This window comes from Podarcis cretensis (assembly GCF_951804945.1).
Source record: "Podarcis cretensis genome assembly, chromosome: 2".
Lineage (NCBI taxonomy): Eukaryota > Metazoa > Chordata > Lepidosauria > Squamata > Lacertidae > Podarcis > Podarcis cretensis.
In genome coordinates this window covers 37,030,706-37,051,334 of record NC_137171.1, presented here as the reverse complement: position 1 = coordinate 37,051,334, position 20,629 = coordinate 37,030,706, and the positions used below count along the sequence as shown (strand labels likewise).

Genomic DNA, 20,629 nt, shown 5'->3' with positions numbered 1-20,629 from the left:
TGCTGCTTGTAGGGAAAGAGGAGAAATTTGAGAACCACTCTATCAAGTTCACCATTTCCATAATGATGATGATGATGCAAGAACTTAAGCACAGCCATCCTTCAAAATTCACACTTAGCTGAATTTTTGCAATGCAAAAATGTATATATTGGGGGTAAGTGTCTGTAAAAAAATGAAGATATTAGTAAAAATAACATTTAAAATGCATTATATTAAGGGATATTTCTTGCAAAAAAAATGTGTGCAGTAGTCAAAACTGCATACAAAAATGTGTTAGGAGAAATTCACATTCAAATGCTGGTGAATTTTCATGAGGACTTTAAAAAACAAAGACACAAGCTGATGCAGAAATGTGAGGAACTGAATTTAAGATTCAGAAATTGAGAAAGTAAGAGAAACTGAAATGGACAGCTCCTTCCATTCCTATTTGCCTGTAGTGGCATATGCAAGTCAGCAGCCCAGTTTGCATGCCATAATAAACAATTGCTAATGGAGATGTGAGGGACATCTGGCATCCAGACCTAATTAGTCTTGGCATGGGTTCCAAACTGGTCTTTGAGGCTGTTTCCCAAAACCACCCACAGCTGACATCACTCGTGACATCAGGTGAGGGACAAGCAGAGATGTGGCTACCAACGAACAATCCGGAGCTTTAAAGTGTGTAGGCAATTGTTCCATGACAAGGAAGACCTGCTGCCACTGCCAATCAGCTGACCAGCAATGACAGCAAGCCTGCTGGGATTGGCTATAGCCCCCCCATCAGGAATACTACAGGGCAACCAACCCTGATGAAAACAGGGATTGAAGTCGGTGCCTATCAGGTAATGTGCACTGACTTCAAGCCTGCTGGAACTGGCTGTACCTTGGAGTTCCCCTTTGGGGAGATGCTAATGTTCCTACCTGGACTCTTTGACTGCGCCTTGTGAGTGCACAGAGGAAACAAACTGTGGTCTCTGGCTTAGCATTGTGTCTGAACCAAGGATCATTATTTATTTTGGTCCAATGCCCCCCTCCCCATGTTTGGAAAGCTAAAGATCATTGTTTCTTCCCAGCGGTAGTGCAAAGGAGCAAATCAGATGTGATTGGCTCATGCACAGCAAGCCATGGTTTATGGCTTACCATGACATGCAAATACAGGCTGCATGTCAGCCAGGTTCCTATTTTCTTCAACTTTCCAACAGTCCCCATAGCCTCTTATTTGCAGCCACAATGCCTCTCTGTTTTGCAATGCAAAACATTCAGTAGCACCATATTATGCCTGCATCCCTCTACAAGCCTTTCAACACCTCTTTTCTTTTCATTCCCTTCCGAAAGGATTCTCTTTCTGAAGAAAGCATTTGAAACAGAACACATTCCTCAAGGGCTGTTTGTCGATTTTCCTGCTTTAATTTCAATTTCCCAATAAAAAATAAATAGATCAAGATGTTTAAGGAAGATGAAATCCTAAAGAGGCTGCCTTGTTGTCCTTCAGAAGGATTTTCAATGCGGCCCTTCTAAGCCGCTTTGAAGTCTCCAGTGGTCTTGGATGCAGGAGGAGATATGCTTTAAGAAGTAAAGAAATGTTGGAAACGGGTCCTTGGCCCTTGACTGGGAGACAAAACAACCAATGGAATCTCACTGACATCCAAAAAGTCTCCAAGAAGATTATTCCATTTGGAACCTTCTTGAGTATTGCAGAAGCCTTTTATGGAAAAAAAGAAAGTTATTTATTTGCATGTGTGGCACGCTACAGCACACATGCCCCAGTGGAATCACAAGCAGTCCCCACACAGTGCCACTTGTCCTTTGCGGTAGTTGCGGCAGGGGCAGAGGCGCTGGTACTTGGTATTGCATCCTGCACAGCTGAATAAGAGAGGTTCCTTCTGGAGGTAGCACTCCTGGACATTTTCAGCCACAGCTGGGTAGAGGTGATTCATCTCTGACTCTGTGCTGTCACAGACAATGTTGAGCCTTGGAAGCAAACAAACAAACAAACAAACAAACAAACAAACAAACAGAGGTCTTTTCAAACACTGGTTCTAATGTTTGCATTCCCACTTTTATCGTTTGTTAGGCATACAGGAAGGGCCTAATTATACGTTTTGCAGAAGATCCGTGATGAGATTTCTAGATGTTGCATGAGGAAGTGCAGGTGAGGTGGGTGCTGAGCTGGCCTCCTGGTGGGATCCCTACATGGGCCAAGGCTGTGCTGGCTGGAGCTGATGGGAATCATAGACCTAAACATCTGGAGGGCACCTGGTTGGCAAAGGCTGAGGCAGATATGCCTCTTCTCAAACAAACCTTAGTGAAAGAAGTCAACCATGTACCTGTAGGCGATGCTATAGCCTTTCCTTCTCCAGCCACTCAGTAAACTCCCCGGCATCTCTTTAATAAACACTGATGTGAACTAGTGATTCTGAACCAGCAATTTCTTGAAAATGGTTGGGTTTTAAGGAGCTAAAGGAGCTTAGCAAGTAGAATCTGAGCTCTGCCTCTAATTTATCATATAAAAATGTCACTTGGACTCAAATTGCCTGCCTGGCCGCCGTGACAGAAATGATAATGCGCCCATTTTAATTGTCCAGAGCTATGTATGGAGCTGGGTGGCAGATTTATGTTCTATTAAAATGTCAGTGCCTGTGTGTTCCAAATGTATGCTTACAGACAGAGGGATAAAGGGGGAAGGAGGGAGACAAGAGAACAACGGTGTCTAGAAACCCCTTTTCAACTACAGAAAGCCATTCCCACACACAATGCAACCAGAAGGTCTGTCCAAATATTTTTAGTTTGCTGTGTTGTGTGCAAAGGGCACTGAACAAATGTCAGGGAGGCATCTATGAAAGGATTCACTTTCTCAGCATGAATGAAGGTCTCTAGCAATTCTTGAGACTTTGGGAGAGGCTTAATGGGCCTGAGGAGCAAAAGGGCCTTTAATTAATAAGGGGTATCTAGGCCGACTTTTGTATGGTGGGATATTGCTCTTTCTTGGGGTCCTCAAGTAGTTCTGATATGCAATTAAAATGTCAAAATTCAATTCAAACTCAAGGTGTTTTTTTTAATAAACAGTTCCTGCAAAGCACCAGCCTCCAAGGAAACAAAACCTGGCTGTAATATTCAGATTTAGAAGTTGAAAAGTGAGTTTTGCAAGCAATTATCGTGTTTTCACGAAGAGCTCAGCACTCTTCCAACTCCATCTTTGCAGCATTCATGGCACAAAAATGCCACTTTCCAATTGCATCAATATCAAAACTCAAAACAAAGCATGAACTTTACAGTTTTGCCCAACAGCTTTAAAATACAAAGTGCCTGGGTTGCTATCTGGCACTTGTTAGTGTGCTATGCAAAGGGGAAGAGATGGGACTTATTTTCAGTTCCGGCACCTTTCAGGTGGGCACCATTGCCAAGAGAACAAGGGAGATGTTCAGGGTGAGTTCCGGCACCTCTTTTTCTAGAAAAACAGCACAAGGAAGAGAAGAGATTCCAGGGTGTATGAGGGTAAGATGGGAGAGAGAAGAGACTTACTGCTGAAACACTCCTTTCTTGTTGATGAACTTGAAGAACTCGGGCTCACAGACCAAACCATGCTGCTGACAAGTGCTGGTGCAGGCCTGCCCAGCGTCTGATATCCACACCTGCATGGAGTTGACTGGAGGCCAGGCACGGGGGCTGCTGCTGGAATTGTGAGACCAGGCCAGGTACGTGGAATTGGGCTGCAGGCTGAAGGGGCTTGCAGAGCTTTGCATAGTGTGGCTGCTGGACTTCTCTGGCATAGCAGCGGTGGCACAGAAATCCTATCCGAGAAGAAAAGAGACAGAATTTTTCAAAAGGCATGAACAGGAGCTAGTCCCACCGAGTTCAATAGGGGCCTGACTCCTAGGTAATCCTGCTGGAGTCCATAGAATCCCATGCTAGAGTTCATTAGGAAAGGAACTGAAAATCAAATTGCCAATATCATAACATCATCATGCTAATCTTTAGTGCAATCATACTTGGGATATCGTGTACACTTTGGGTTGCCTCATCTCAAAAAGTGTATTGTTGAGTTGGAAAAGGTTCAGAAAAGGACAACCCAAATGATCAAGGGGATGGAGCCATTCCAGGTGAGGAGATGATGCAGTATGGCTCTGAACGCCAGTTCCTGGGAATGACAAATGGGGAGAGTGCTGCTGGACTCAGTTCCTGCTTGTGGGCTTCTCATAAGTGTCTGGTTGGCCACTGTGGCAACAGGACACTCCTTGGTGAAATGAAGGCATATCATGTGTGTGAGAGCATCATTGGTGCATGAGAGTCTTGGGTGGAAGACAGAAACCTGGGTGAGCGCTGTTGAGAACAGCTCATTTGTGTGATTTAGGTATGGGTGGCAATTTGTACGGTTATATATACCGTTCTGTCAGTGAAAGCTTTCATTGTCTTTGCAGTATGTTTTTGTTGAGTGGGAGCAGTGACTGGTGATAGTGGAAGGTGAATGAGTGGGAGAGATTGGAGTGATTGGGTGGGTGATGTGTTTGTGTGTACCAGTGGATGCTTATGTGAGGTGTGGGAATAAATTGCAATGAGTGATACTGAATGAGCAGGAGGTACTGTATGATTTGCATAGATGTAAGGCAGAATTTGGGTGTGATGTCTACATGTTAGAGGGGCGAGCGCTGTATTTTGTCAGTCAGGATGTGCCTTGACAAAAGGGAGGCTCTAAAAATGCTTCAAATTATGCTGCTATGTTGTTCTAGTTGGGTTTTATTATTTATTTCATTGCTTATTTGTTTGACGTTGCATTACATTTGTCAGGGCTGGTTCAGCTGCAGGTCAGCATGGAGACTCAGAGGCGAGCAGTAAAGTTGATTCTTTATTCAAGGAAACAGAATACAAACAAAGAAACCTACAGCAAGACTAGCCTCTGTAAATGAGTTGCCAGAATTGACAATCTGGGCCTCCCACTTCCCCCTAAGTCTCTTCCCTATCCGGCTGTTTTCCCCACAGTCTTAAGCCCTGACAGTAGCCCCCCCCCCCCGCTGCACTTTCTGTGCTCATTGCTCCACTACCTGCAAAACTCTTTGAGCCCTTGGAGACAAGCTGGGAGGACTGGCAGGCTCCTGTGAATCTGTTCTTGCCTCAGCCCCCACCTTCTCCTCAGCTGCCTGTTCTACATCTGTGGTGTTTTCTGCCTCTTCTCTTCTCTCACTCAAGCCTGTTGCTTGTTCAGCATCCAAGTATTCTCCCCCCACCTCCTCTGACCACCACTCCCCTGGCTCTGTGCCTTCCTCTTCTGAGTCTTCCCTATGGGGTTCTCTGGCTGGAGCCACTTCACATGACACCTCTCACCACTCCTCATTGCCCACCCAGTCCCTATAGCATTATATTGTAGCTTCTCAGTTACATTGTTCCATCTACCTGCCTACCAATGTATTTCTCTACATACAGTATATCATTTGGAATGAGGCAGTTTCATAGCTACATGAATTTTTTAAAACCACAGATATACTGTATGTCTTGGGAAACCAGGTATATCTACAAGGCAATTCCGTGGTGTAAATCTTGGAGTGAGATGAGATGTTTAGAGGCTGATGTCTGTCCATATGCATAAGGCGTTGGGTCACACTTTCAAGTTTTATTCAGAAAATTAATTATATTTGTGCACAGGCTTAAAAATGGAGCTACGACTTCCGGGTTAGCGCCTCCGGCAATGGCAGAATTCCTCTGATCGGGAGGAACTTGCTCCGTGGAATTCAGGGTCTGGCCGCCACGGCAAAGGCGGAGACCCACTAAAAATCGCAGGCGGGAGAAGCCTGTGAACGTGGGATTCGGCTGGCACCTTTTGCGCCTCCCCTACTCACGGGGAGACCCAGTTTCAGGGATCCGGAGCGATGTGGGGTGAGCGGTGCGGTGCTTCGAATTGACTGCTTCTTTCACGGAGTGAAGCCGCATTGCTGCTGCCGGAGAGCGCTGACTTTTTCCTGTGGACAATTTGATTCTAAACAACTACCCATGAGTAGAACGGAAAATTGGATTTTTAAACGTCTTAATTTGGCACCAAAATGGGGAGGTTTCAAACAGGAAGTCCGCCTTCCCCTTTTGTAAATAGATTGAAGCAAAGAGTCTTGGAAAGTCCTATGTAAAGGATTCAACTTCCATCAGCTAAAATCATTAAACCCCCCTTGGAGGCAGGAGAAGAGGGGGGAAATTTTGGATCGTGTAAGCCTGCAGGAGAGAGTGAAGAAAGTTGGATCACCACCGCTCTGAACCTGGAAATGGACTGCTAGTAAGATTGACGTTTTTGGGAAAGTTCATTGACTGTGACAGGTAGTTAAATAAGAGAAATACATTGTTTCCATTGTCTCCTTCTGCGTTTAAAAAGGAGTAAAAGTAGCTGAAAATTGAAACTAATTTTACTGCTTGAACTGTGCTTAAAAGGATTGATACAAACAGAAATTGTTTCCCTCTAGAGGGAGCCTTTGAAATTGTTACAAGAGTTGGGCTGGTGGAATCTCCAGCTACAAGAGAAAACCATGAGATTGACCTTGGATTGCTTGAGAATGTCGACAGAAGAAGCCTTAGTGATTGCACTATGCAAGATAAGTCAGTCATTGGAACAGCTCCATAAGAAGACGGATGTGATGAATATTAAAATTGATATTTTGGGACAAAAAGTGAACATCTACACACAAACTATTCAGGAACCGATACAGGAATCTACTCTGACATGCCAAATGATGGAGAAAGTGAGGGAGAAAGTTGTGGTTGCTGAACCTAAAGTAATACAAGTGGAGAGGGAGAGAGCCCCAGCCTTACAGAGGCAATTTGATGACTACAAGTTGTTGCCCTCTATGATTGAATTCAGAGAAAGTCAGATTGGAACCCTGCTTGGACTGGAGAAGGAAAGTTGGATAGATCATCTCATGCAGGGATTTATTGACCTTTGGGATCTGGACCTGGGTCAGAAGGAAATGGGAGTTGTGGGGACCTTCAGATTTGGAGGGATTTTGAAACACGTCCTGAAATATCTTTTGGATTTTAGTTTTAACCACGGAGATGTGGATGACATGTCGAGAAGGAATAAAAACATTGCTAGGTTGGAGCTCCCCCGAGACCTACTCTTCAGCATCAAAGAAAGGAAATTAAGAACAAGATCAGCAGAAGACAAAGTAAAGTGTATGTATAAATACGAAGAGGACTTGCAGAAGGGACCTGGAAAAGAGTTAAGAGCCTCGGACAGAAGATCACCAGGTTGATGGACTATATGGAATTGACGGAAATGACTGGCAGAATCCGAGACCAGGGAGAAGAGACGGTGGAAGAAGATTGGAAAAAGTTTAAAGCTTATTTATAGAAATATGGTAAAATTAATGAGTGCTAGAAAAATGTTGGAATGAAATTATATGGCTTTAGTAGAAGTGTTATAAGGAGTTAAGCATAAATAAGTATTATAGTATTAATGGAAAAAAGGTTAAAATAAGTTAAGATATTTATATGACAGAAAATAGTGAAAGATGGAAAGGAATTGCTGAAACAATTAATAGAAGTGGAATACAAAAAGGGAGGTGAGAGGAAGTCAATGAAAAAAGGGAATGAAAGATAAGGCATTGAAATGGTATGATGTATGTTTTTTAAATTGTTTTTGTTCTGTTTTGTTTAGTTTAATGCGTTAATGTTGTGTGGTGTATTGTTTATATATTGCATTGTATTGTTTTTTCTTTCTTTTGTTTTTTCTTCTTTTTTCTCCTTTTCTTTTTCTTCTTGTTTGTAAGGTTTAAAAGCAATAAATATTATTTTTAAAAATGGAGCTACAAGCTGATGTGTCCTAAGATCCCAAAGTGTAGCGTTTTGCCAGTTAGCAAATGCGAGGCGGTGTGTGTGTGTGTGTGGGAAACATCACACATAATAAATGCTGAAAATAGAAACTGTCAGAACCATGAGGAAAAAAGCTCAGAAATAGATGAAACTTGTACTTCTGGGGGCGGGGAGCTCAGAAATAAATAACCATATAATTAATTCAATTTTGCTAATCCTTGGAAAAAGATATCAGAAGAGCTACATCTCCCCAATTTCCGCTGACTTCCCAACCCCCACTCCAAGACATAACTCTCTAGACCAGTGGTTCTCAACCTGTGGGTCCCCACATGTTGTTGGACTACAACTCCCATCATCCCTGAGCTCTGGCCTTGCTAGCTAGGGGTGATGGGAGTTGTAGTTCAACATCTGGGGACCCACAGATTGAGAAAGGCTGCTCTAGACACTGGTAAAAATTTAACTCATACAACCAAAGTGAGTGGTTATTGTGCCATTCATTACCACCTTCGGGGCAGGAAACCACTTGCCTCCTAGACTTAATCACAAAGAGCTGTAGAAGAAGATGCAAATCAACTACCTGGTACTGAATGTAGGCATGAATTCGCTCCAGCATCCCTTCAGAGGTGTATTCATAGGGCAGGTAAGGATCAACCTGGAGAAAGGGAAAAGCACAGCATAGGCATGGATCAGTGCAAGAAGGCTATCCCCATCACCACTTTCTGTCGAGTGAAAAACCCAATATCTTGTAATCTGCATGCCTAACATGTTGCATTGGAAGAAAGAGGCAAATTTGTAAATTTGATCACACGTCCTTAATTTGCAGCCTTCCTCAAGTTTTGCAGGCTTCTGAATTATTGGCAAGGATCTGGGAAGACAGAAGAGCTCAGCAAACCATATGTGGGGGGACTAAGATGCCAGAAGGAAGGAAAATGTGCAATGAACAAATATTTAACCTCCAGAGCATGGGAATATCCATTCAGATAACACATGATTTGATAGCTGAAAAGCCATTCATTTTTTTCCTCCAATAGGAAATCTAGAAATCTAGTGGCAAGGTGGTCAGTAATCTGACAGTTATCAGATTTTTAAATCCCCAAAACCCCAGAACTGCAGGCCATCACCTGCCATTAAGAGTTACAAAGAAGGATGCAAATATTCTTCAGATCACTTCAACCAGAATGAATTCACCCCTCCAGAATTGTTTTCTGGTGCAAAGCTGTTGAAGTGCGCAAGACTGCTGGCTTGTTCAGCTGGGCCTGCCTGTGCGCACATGACTTGGCTTCAGGCTTGCTCCTCGGCAAAGCTTTCCTTGTGTATGAGCCTCTCCTCCTTAGGAATGCTGGCAAGCATCCTGATGGATCTGTCAGAAACACTCACAACAGGCAATGCCAGCAGATGCCTGCCTCCATCTGCTACCAGGAGACAGGTGGATGAAGCCTCATCTTGAAAGGAAAGAGACCCAACAACAGATGGGCTCACCAGGACAAGTGGCTCCTAATGAGCTTCCGCCTTCCCTTTCTCTTTCCCCTCTCCCTCTTTTTTTAAAAAAGATCAAAGTTGGTTAAAAATATGCCAATTAAGAATCAAACTAAAGCTCAGTGATTAAAAGTGCATGGCATCTTCTCTGCTTCCAGCAAAAGACCCCTGTATGCTCTAGATAGGCCTGTTCTTCTTCTGAAGAGCAAAGAAATAACTATAAAACCCATCACACTAAGGGAGTTTGGTTTTTAAGCAGCTTAGCAGTGACTGATGACAACAGGATAGATTTCCTTTGAAGTTAAGAAGTATCTGATCTTACATCTTCCTTTCACCCTCTCACCTGTTCTTTTCCCATTTGATACTAAGACTGTGAACACAGGCATGTCCATGTTGGGCTTTTCTGGATTTGATCTCTAGAAGCTGGCTAAGAACTGTGCTGATTTTTCACATTCATTCTTTCTCAGATGCAGCATAGACTTAGGCTGTATTCCTAAACACATTGGCCTGTGAGCATAGGTGCCGGCCCCTAGGGGCCGAGATACTTTCAGCCCCCCATGGGTTGTTTTTTTGAGGAGGCCAGGTCCCCTCAATGTTCAGAGGGTGTTTGGCTCCACCCCCTGGCTTCTCATGATGTCCAGACATCATGCAACATCACACGGGTGATGTCAGGATGTTGAGCTGGGCCCCCTTTGGCCTGTTGAGCCTAGGAGGCCTTGCTTCAAATGTTCTGGCCGCAGGAGGAAGAATTAAGCTTCCTGGCAGTCAGCACAATCAACAAGGGGAAATAATATGCAAAATTCCCAGTGCTCAGATTAAATGGGGACAGAGCCCGGTCCCCTCATTTCTTGTGGCAGACCCTTGCCAGGTGCTGTTTATAGAAGGTTATGGGGAGCCAATGATTTAGATTAAATTTGGGGTGAGGGTGAAGTTGGAAGTGTGGCTTGTAAAGGCCCCTACCTTTACTTGCACAACCCTGGAGCAGTATTTCCTGCAGTTTTTAGCTGAAGTCCCAGATAGGCATGGTGGCCAGCCCTGCCATGAGGCAGAATGAAGCAATTGCCTCAGATGGTAGGTGCTGAGGTGGAGTGTTGTGGTACAGCAGCAGTGGCCCTTCTGGTTTTTCCTCCCGCATCCCCTAGTCATGCCCCTCTGTTGGAGAACCAAGATGCATGTGCCCCGTAAACTTGCCTGCCTATTGCATTGCATTGCTGAAGTAAGATTCAACAACCAGTCCAACCAGCTTCTGTATGTGGCATTTGTCCTTTGTTTCAGGCAGCAAAATGACTTGGGCTGGCCCTGACAGGCAGCACAAAAGGTTACTTCTGGCCTGGGATTGAACGGAAGTCTTATTCCCCTTGCCCCAATGATAATAATAAAAAGACAAAGGAAGTAAATGGCCATTTCCCAGCTTTACAGGCAATGTTTCATCTCTCCATCTATCATCATTCTTTTATTTCCTATCCCACCCCCCACTATCCCCAAAGAAGAAGAAAAAGCCCTGAGGAATCTCATTGGATATTTTACATTTTGAGCTTAAGCTTTACTGCACCAGAAAAGTCAAGCTGTATGTAAAATGGGTCCCTGCTGCTGAGAGAGATTAGCATTTAAATGAGGGATATGATTAGCTACTAAATCCAGCAGGCCTATGGAAAGAACATTGGAGTGGAGGGAAGAAGGAGAGACTCTAAATGTTAGGGCACTTGAGAACACAAAACATCCTGTACAAATCTGCATAGAAGCCCACTATAGCCAAATTCCTATTTGGGAGTGCCCAGCTTGCTGTCTGCCTTCCACAATGAAGGTTCTGAATTTCATAGAGACCGGGACCAGCTTAGTTGTTTTCCCATTACTCACCAAAAGGGTGGTTGTATAGTGGTACCTTGGGTTACAGATGCTTCAGGTTACAGACACTTCAGGTTACAGACTCCGCTAACCCAGAAATAGTACCTCGGGTTAAGAACTTTGCTTCAGGATGAGAACAGAAATCGTGCGGCGCAGCGGGAGGCCCCATTAGCTAAAGTGGTACCTCAGGTTAAGAACAGTTTCAGGTTAAGAACGGACCTCCAGAATGAATTAAGTTCTTAACCCGAGGTACCACTGTATGTCCCTTTTTTTAAACAGGTCTAACTATAATGAACCCCAGTAAGGAAAAGTATTGTGCATCATGAGACTCCACTGTTAGCCCCGGGAATCAAAGCTGCCTCATCTCAGATCAATCACAGCTCCCTTGTGGGGGCCCAATGTGCATAAATGATGTTAATAAAGGTATAAACAAACTTTTCATCTGTACAGAACCTCCTGCAATCATACTCAAGTGACCATCACATTATTTCTCCTTTTGGAGGCAGTGGAAGACAGGAGTGCCTGGAGTGCTCCGGTCCATGGGGTCACGAAGAGTCTGACACGACCAGATGACTAAAGAACAACAACACCATCCCTAAATTCAAAACTATGTGTGTTTTCCAGCATTACCATAATTATGGAAGCTGAAGCAGTAGTAAGATGGGAGGTAGGAGGGATTCAATAACTTGGGGGCCTTAAATTATGGTTGGACACTCAGTGACTCCTTTAATAGGATTCCAAATTTCAGCTGAAAGCTCAGTATGAATAGGTTGCATCTATGCACAAAAACCAAGCATTAATCAAGTAAAGTAACTGAGACAATCTGTGCTCAGATTCTTGTCTGCAACAAAGACAAGTTTCTACAATCTTGGTATTTTGAGATCAATTCTGGTAGAGTGTACGAGGCTGTAGACAAAAGAGACACATTTGGATGCACGCAGAGATAAGGTGTAGCAGCTCCGAATTGCTGTGATTTCTCATGTTCTGGCTGCTATTTATACACACTATGTGATCTCCTTTGCCTTTATCATTCAAATGGATAGTACATTTTAGGAATGGATTATGGAACACCTCTATTCTTACTTTGTTCCGCATGCCTTTGCTTTTTGGCAGCAGACTGCCAATGGGAGGAGAGCCATATCTCAAAAGTATCTTTCAGCATTCATCTAGCTGGCATCTGGACACCTCCCAAACTTTGTGGTCCAGCACAATAATGTGAAGATTGTTCAGGTAGCTAAAGCTGATGGAAGAATTATCTCACTGAAGTTCATGTCTAACAAACTTTTCAGATTCAAATCATCCAGCCATATAAAGTATTCTCTGTTAATGTAAGCTTCACAAATTGCAGCTGCCTTTGAAAAATGGAAACAAATGGGGAAAAAACTTAACAAAACAGCCAAAACGAGGTTGACATTGGATACTTTTTTTCTCTGTTGTTAATATCCTGTATATTTTTCCCCCTGTTATACTGCTTCACCATTTGTCATGAAACTATTCCAAAAGGAAGAATCCTTATGTTCAGAACACTTCTCACATGGTGATGGAGCCACAGAAGACTGACTAGAACTCCACCACTACAGTGGGACTTGTCCACAAGGGATACACAACATCTAGATCAGGGGCAGAAAACATGATGCCATCCAGGTGTTTCCAGACTACAGTTCCCATCAGCCTCAGCTAGCATGGCTAATGGTAGGGATTATGGGTGTTGTAGTCCAGCAGTTTCTGGAAGGCATCACATTGGATCCCTGTGCTCTAGCTAGTCGATGTTCAGAACCATGCTAATCCTAAAGCTCTAGGATGCTATGATAATGTCACTGTCCTAGTAGCATCTCAGCAGGCAATGAGCAGCAAATGAGTCACAAGCCAAGGGCTCTCTCTCAGTTTATGACCCATCTTCTGTCTACTGTTCCAGTCACATATGTGCTAAATGGAGTTACTTCTTCTCTTCTGTTGTATGAATAACTCCAAAGGCTGGAGGAGACACTGCTAAGCAACCTTCTGCCATAAATATCTCAGATGAGAGTTCAGCAAGGCTGGAGATTGTACCCATTATATCTAATTACAGGTGCAAACGGTAATCAGTTTCGACATAATGACAGGAGTTGATACTGCCTATGAATTATTGAACTTGTCCTGGTTTGATTCGGGAACCTTCAGACAGGAAAGTGATGGGCGCTTCTGTGAGTTCCTTAAATAGAAGTGTCTAGCTTGTCGTAGCACAGATTGCCTACTCGACTCTCCTAGCATTGTACTTCATTGTTCACACATAAAATAGATTTCTATAAGACAGAATTGTCCTACTTTAATTCTAAAAGCAAGAAAAAGAAAAAAGAGAAATCTGCTTTTGTGGTACTGGTGGTGTCAATGTTGCATTTCACCAGCTTATTTATTTATTTGGCAGATTTAAAAAATGCTTCACAACCAGAAGCTAAGATGAAATGAGGTGAAATGAAAAAAAGACACAGACTCTAAAAACAATACAACCATTTCTACAACTATATAGTTAACATTCGATAGGACCACACAAGGAAAAGCTTTCTTAGTAAAAAATACATTCAGTAACTAAATACATTCAGCACCTAAATATCAAGATGCTAGGCACCTACTGAATTTCAGCTGCTAATTCCAGAGCGCTGGAGCTGCAACACTAAAAGCCCAGCTTCTGGTACAAGCTAAGTGCACCTCTGGGGCATGTTATACTCTCAGCTGTGCCCCATCCAAGCAGCACAGTTGATGGGCAGGAGAAAATGGGATGAGGTGGTCCCTTAGGGAACACGGTCTCAAGTTGTTTAGCGCTTCAAATGCTAGAATCAACACCTCAAACTGCACCTGGTTTCATATGGGCAGTTTCATGCATATGTCAGCAATGGCCTTCTGCTCTGCTGGGTTCTTTTCAAACAAATGGCACAAGGAAGGCTGCAAGAGCACCACTGATGGATGGCCATGATGGATGGACTCAACAGTAATAGACTACAAAAGGCATGGATGGTAGGTGCCTTCTCAATGGACACCACATGGTGCAAAATGCTTTGAAGATATGAGAAGGTAGTACATAAATAAAGTAACTGTGGCTCTGACACAGGCAACGGAGATGGAGGAGAAGGCAAAGAGAAGGTCTACAGAATGCCCACAAACACCATTTCGAAATGCTCACAATAGCACCATCGCAACTAGCAAGTCACTAAATTTATTTACTGCACGAGAGACTGACTTGCACTGGCTTTTTAAGCAGTGTGTGTTTGCAGTTTTATTTGTTAACTCCTCATTTCTAGCTGTTTCAGAATGGATCTCATTGGGCTTATTACAGAACAGTTGCAACTCAAGCACATTCAGCAATATTTACTCTCTACAAAGGCTGCGTGCGTATGTGAAGAGTCTAGTGCACATATGCACAGATTAACAGATTTGTTTTTAAGCATCCATCAAATGTAAAATTGGGAAGATGATTAATAAAAAAACAAGTACTAGAAAACAGCTGGTACCTATGGAACAATCCTTACAGTGCAGTCCTACGTACATCTACTCAGAGCCAGAGTGTAGTATATAATGAGAGCCTGTGTGGTGTGGTGTGGTGGTTAGAGTGTTGGACTAGGATCTGGGAGATCAGAGTTCATCTCTCTACTCCGCTGTAAAGACCAAGTCTCAGCTTAACCCAGGCCTGGAGCACCCATGAGGCAGGGTGAAGCCCCCGAGGTGGGGAAACACCCACGGAGCCCCCACTCGCTCATTTCCTCTGCTGCTGGCATCGGCAATGATTTCTGGTGAGATCTCACTGAAATCTTGAAAGACCTCATGGAGTGCATGGGATCTCATGAGGTTTAGGTGAGATCTTGATGGAAATGGATGGTGGAGGCAGTGTGGCAGGTGGCACAGCTGGTGGCAGGGCGGCACTTCCTGTTTTACCTCAAGCAACAAAATGGGATGCAGTGCACCTGGTTTAACCTACCTCATTGAAAGCTATATGGAGAAAGGAGAGAGTCACATACTACCCCATCCTGGGCTCCAGGTAGTCAAGGTGGGAAATAAAGGGAATGATTAAATAAATAAGCCTTACTCCCAGGTTATCGTGCATAGGATTGATGCCTCAACCTACAAAGGAACAAAAGCTCCAAATGAAGGCAGAAGGGCCTAAAAACTGTGAAGCCATTACTTGCAGAATACCAGGTTTGTGGTGAGACTTTAGCTTGTCTGGCTCCCCAAGAAGGAGCAGAACAAATCACTGTATTAAGACAGATTGTGGTGGCCTAATTCTCTGAACTTAAGAACACATATAAAAAACCTTTTGATCAAAATCCATCAAAATAACTGGTCTTGAGCAAGTTGAGTGTCAGCATATGTCATGCTCTTGGCCTGAAGCTGACTAAGTACCACTTCATCATCACGCTTTTCCTTGGAGTGAGCTTGTTTCACTCTGGAGGAGTGGTTCCTTCGATCATTATCACCATGGCATCTGATCATGAGTAAACTCTTTCCTACCCATCAGATGGGCACTGCTTGAAGGAGATAAAAAGTACTCCTTAGGATTGCATAAAGGCAACTAAGGCTTAAAACAACCAAGGCATCATAAGACAAATGCAATCATCACATGAAACACACAATGGCACAATGCCACACTTAGTGGCCGCAAAGAATAATTTTTATTTAATTTACTCTAGAGAGTCTAATACCAGCAGAGTCATCCCGCAGCTAAATTGCACAGCCCTCAAAGAATAAGTAAGCAGACTTGGCTCTGGTACAATGCTTCACCTCTCAATTAGGTTTTGGCTTCCCCTCAGTTCCAAGGCCAGAACCTGGCACCATCAGAGCTAATGTTCTACTAAATTACATTTTGGCATTTTGTGCTAAGTTCAGTAGGTCTACCTGGGTACAATGTAAAATGGAATCTGGCCTCAAACGGAGCGTGTTTGTATCCTCTTTCTCCCGCAGAGGGAGACCGCCGCTCTTATGATAGATGGTGTTCTGGAAAGGTCTCAAAACACCGCAGTGACCAACAGGAGGTAGGAAGTGTCGGATTTTAATTAAACAATTATTTTGGAGGAATTGGCACTTTGCTGTGGCCTTGACTGCACAATCTGAATGTATAAACAGAAGGAAGAAAAGAAAGAGATAATGCGAGAGGTGCTCTTGGCACCGTGGTGAACAGATGGGTCATCAGAAATAGTGTAGCGAAGATGAGTGCTTCGATTACAGGGACAAGGGCAGGAGGAAGAATGCAGAAAAGACAAGATAATGAGGAAAGTGGTTGTGCCCAAGGGAAGGCAGGGAGAGTGATTTGAATGAGAGCCACAGTGGAGGAGGGGGAGATTCCAGAGGGGCTGGGAAACCACGTTTCTCTCATCCATCAAAGACTCCCTTTGCACTCTGGTGCCAGGAAGGAAACAGATGCCATCCTCACAACAGGAGCCATCAAAAACCACCAGCATGTGTAGCCCTGACAGCCTGCATAAGAAGCAAAGAAGTAACAAGGTTTTCTTAATTATGTTCAGGTTTATCTAGCTGAATAGGCATAAGGTGGGTAAAATGGGAAATGGGTGGGTGGGGGAGAGAAAGTCATGTCAGAAGACACTTCACAGTATGTATTCTCTTTGACATCCATGGCATAAACACAATGTTTGTTCAGTAGGCCCCTTTGGACATTGTGAGGCTATTAGCAGCACTGAGAGGAAGAAATAACTCAAAGAAGCAGATGTGTACCTTTCTTTTAAAATAGGCCCAGATATCACATGCTATTCTGGAGCAGCAGTCTCTGTGAGAAACCCTTCCTCACCAAGGCCCAAACTGGACCTGGCATTAATTGCATGAGTGCTATTGTTGTTGTTTTTGGTTATGTAAATAGCAGCCAAGGGATAACTGGAGCAGCCTTAGGAAGAGAATGGTTAACTTTTTCTCTCCCTGCCACAATTCCATTGGCAGCAATGGAAGCTTCCCTTGAAATGCAAATAGCAGCTTCAGACAGATGTCTGTGCTAATGTGATGTTCATAACTGCACCACTTGGAGAGTTCAGGTGTGAGGAACTCAGTAATACCAAGGTGTCATTAAAGGGGGAGTCCCATTGATACTCTGAATGAATGAAAATTTATTATTTCGGCCAAACAGCCAGCATACCATTGATATTCTGTAACAAGGAACATTCCCTTGAATAAATCTAATATTTCCTTCTTGGTTGGGAAACAGGTATAAAGACTCAGTTGCTGTATGGAGAACAATCTTTCTTCTTTGGTGATCACTCATAGCCGAGTAAGATTGTCTTCCATAAACAGGGTTTTAACAATGAGTCCGTAAGTGAGGGTGGAGGCCAATTCTGGATTCACACATCCTTCCACAGTGGGAACTTTGGTTTCCGGGCGGGAGTTGATCATGGTGTGGATTTGCCAAGCGTGCCTTCCTCTTAGCACATTTCTCCCTTGCGTCCTGAGTCCTGTCTTCAAAGCCCATGATACCTTTGGTAAAGGCTGTTCTCCAACTGGAGCGCTCACAGGCCAGTGTTTCCCAGTTGACGGTGTTTATACTACTAAGTTTGCCTTGAGACTGTCTTTAAACCTCTTTTGTTGACCACCAGCATTAAGCTTTCCATTTTAAAGTTCAGAATAGAGTAGTTGTTTTGGAAGAGGATCACCAGGCATCCGCACAACGTGACTGGTCCAACAAAGTTGATGTTGCTTCAACACTCGTGATCTTTGCTTCTGCCAGTACACTGATATTAGTTCGTCTGTCTTCCCATGTGATGTGTAAAATTTTTCAGAGACACCATTGATGGAATCTTTTGAGGAGTTGGAGATGGCGTTTATAAGTTGTCCATGTTTCACAAACATATTGTAAGGTTGGTAGTAACAATGGCCAGTAGTAGTAGTAGTAGTAGTAGTAGTAATACCATCTGACTGTGTTGCTCCAGCCACTCAGGGTGGCTAACATAGTAACAGGTCATCTCACCTAGATGTGAGCTTCCTCTCAGTCTCTAGGCATGTCAGCTGAGCCACATTTTTGTAGAGGTGCTCTGGAAGTTGGCTTTATTGCAGCAGTACCAATGTACCATGATAAATACAGTCTCTTAAAAGAGGGCGCCTCCATTCAAATAATGGGTAGCAAGCAAACATACTCACAACCCAGGAATAGATTCAAATATATGATTTCTCCACAGGAATCTGGGTCTCCAACAGGAATCACAGCTCCGAGAAGAATAATGAATCCTTCTCAAACAAAATTGTGGGAGGAAGGTAGCGGGGAGAAAGCCCAACCTAAATGTTATCAGCCAAATAAATAGAAAATAATGCAATTGCCTAACAGTGTGTAGCAGCAGCCTGGGGATATTTTAACCAGCTATTTTCACAGCAATGCTTAATATGCTACTCTCCCAAGCATAGCCTGAAATATATAATTTTCCATTATATTCCTGTACATTTGACTTTAATATAATGAAGGCTTCTCCCTTCACTACACCAGAATATTGGCTGTATTAAATTGCTTGTGTAAGAACCGTGGTTTTTTCTTTGAAAATGTAGAAGCTGAAGTTCAAGGAAGTGACCTCAAAGGAAAGCCACCCCGTCTCTGCCTGTCGCCTTTAACCTCTCTGCTAAGAGCTGTAATTCATCACAGGGACAATGCTCCCAGTGTCACCTTTCCCCGTGGGCTGCAATTTGTCTTTTTTGTCTCACATGCTCTCTTGGCTTCATGCAGCTGCTCTGTAGTCTCCTCTCCTTATGCTATGAGATGCTGAGTGTTGCAAGGGAAAAAAAGGTAAGCTCTTGCTGTAATTATCTCCAGGAACCATAACTTATGTTGGATAGCTGGACCAAAAACATGAGCGCATAAACTAGGCCAGCACAACCTCTGAGGGGGGGCTCTTGAGCTTCTAGCTCAGCTGTGTTTGGCTGGTGGGTCCACAAACTGTGCAGACATAAACCCAGCACAGAGAAGCTTGCAGAAGCTTTAGTAACAAGCAATGCTCTTCATTCAGCTCAACAAGAGAAGGAGCTCTGCACACTTAGACTATCTACTGTAGGGGTAGCCAATGTGGTGGCTTCCAGATGCTGTTTGGCTAATCGGGTCTAACCAGCATGGCCCATGCTTGGAGATAATGGGAGCTGTAGTTCAGAAACATCTGGAGGATGCCATGTTGACTACCTCTGTATTACTCACAAATTCAAAGATTCCCATTCTAGTCAGATTGGAGGCAGGGGAATAAAACTTCAGGACATAGACAGCCTGTTGAGAACGTCCATTCTAAGCCACCCAGTCTCCTCCTCAACCTCGCCGTTGTTGTTTTTTCTTTGTACATTTCCTGCTGCAGCAGAACAGTGTTTCAAAGACAAAATATCAGGGGAACCCAACAGCAAAAAGACTATAATAAGGCTTTCAAGCTTTTAAGGTAGGTCAGTTTTTAGGCCTAATTGCCTTGACAGCATCTCTAATATCCCAGCCCTTTAAAAATAAAAAGGAGCAAAGTGGCTGCAAATCGCTTTCTATTCTCTACCGCTTTCCGGGTGGTTTACAGAACATATTTCTGAAAGCAGCTCTAATGTGTTGAGGGAAGATGAGGAAGATGCGTTCCGGAATGGGAACTGAGGGTAGGACAGGGTTGAGAGGGTACGCCAGCCAACCATTTTCTCTCAGAGTTTCACAGCACATTTCAGTTGCATTGTGGTATCCAAGTTTTCTTACATCTTAAACTAAAATGAAGGGTGGATCCAAACTCCATTGTTGTCAGTGGGATCAGGAGCTGTTAAGCTAGAACCTGGAGCCCCTGACTCTGTTTGCTTCTACCCCATGTGTGATCACTACCACTTCTGGTTCCGCCCTTGAGGGCAGCTGCATCACATCCTTCTTGGTATCCCTGCTGTTTGTGGGTTGACCTTGCCCACCCACCTGTCTGCTGATTGGGCAAATATGTTAATTTTTGTTTCCTCTGGTTTCTCATTTTCCAGTCTTCAGTTCTTCACATTTCCACATTTTTGCTTTTTCTAAAAAAAAAAGTTCTCTTGAAAATTAATCAGTATTTTAGTGCAAATTTGCAAGAATAGATGGAGAATGGTTCAGCTGGAAGCCAGGGGCTCAACCTGTGCTCTACATACAGAAAAGCTCCTCTGTTGCTTCAGCAGGGAACAACCTCAGCCCTGTATGATAGTAACACTACTGCCTCCTGATGGTGAGTCTCGCCCATACTGGAAAGTGCTGCTTTGCTGAAAGGAGTCCGGCTCTCTTCATTGGTCTCTTACTGTCCCAGAGTGGGGGAGTCTCTGATTTCATTGAGTCCCCCGTGGAGTCCTCTGAGTTTGAGGATGGCAGTGCTACACCCTCCGGTTAGGTGGGACACAGGTACTGCAGGTTTGTCAGGTAGCAACACTTCTGGAGCAAGCCCTTTGACTTCCTTATCAGAGGCCTCCACTTCATCAGCCAAAGAGGACTCCTGCTACCTGGCCCAGCATTGCCACAACAGCCAGTATTATTCTGCACCCTTTCCCCTAGCAGAAGCATTTTTGTAAACATCATTTGTTCGGAGAACTGTACTACAAAATTCAGGGGAGTGTGAATTTTGAAGGATAA

The 20,629-nt window shown here is 43.8% G+C and overlaps 1 protein-coding gene across 1 annotated transcript in view; it reads right to left on the bottom strand.

Annotated features, from left to right (window-relative positions):
• Nucleotides 1-1,356: 1,356 nt before the first annotated feature.
• MGAT5B (alpha-1,6-mannosylglycoprotein 6-beta-N-acetylglucosaminyltransferase B) overlaps nucleotides 1,357-20,629 on the bottom strand; it is a 174,201-nt gene continuing 154,928 nt past the window's right edge. The window contains exons 15-17 of the mRNA XM_079965995.1: nucleotides 8,342-8,416; nucleotides 3,502-3,770; nucleotides 1,357-1,950 (exon numbers count right to left, since the gene is read on the bottom strand). Coding sequence (XP_079822121.1) covers nucleotides 1,752-1,950; nucleotides 3,502-3,770; nucleotides 8,342-8,416 — 543 coding nt within the window. The 3' untranslated portion in view covers nucleotides 1,357-1,751. The remainder of the gene's footprint in view (nucleotides 1,951-3,501; nucleotides 3,771-8,341; nucleotides 8,417-20,629) is intronic.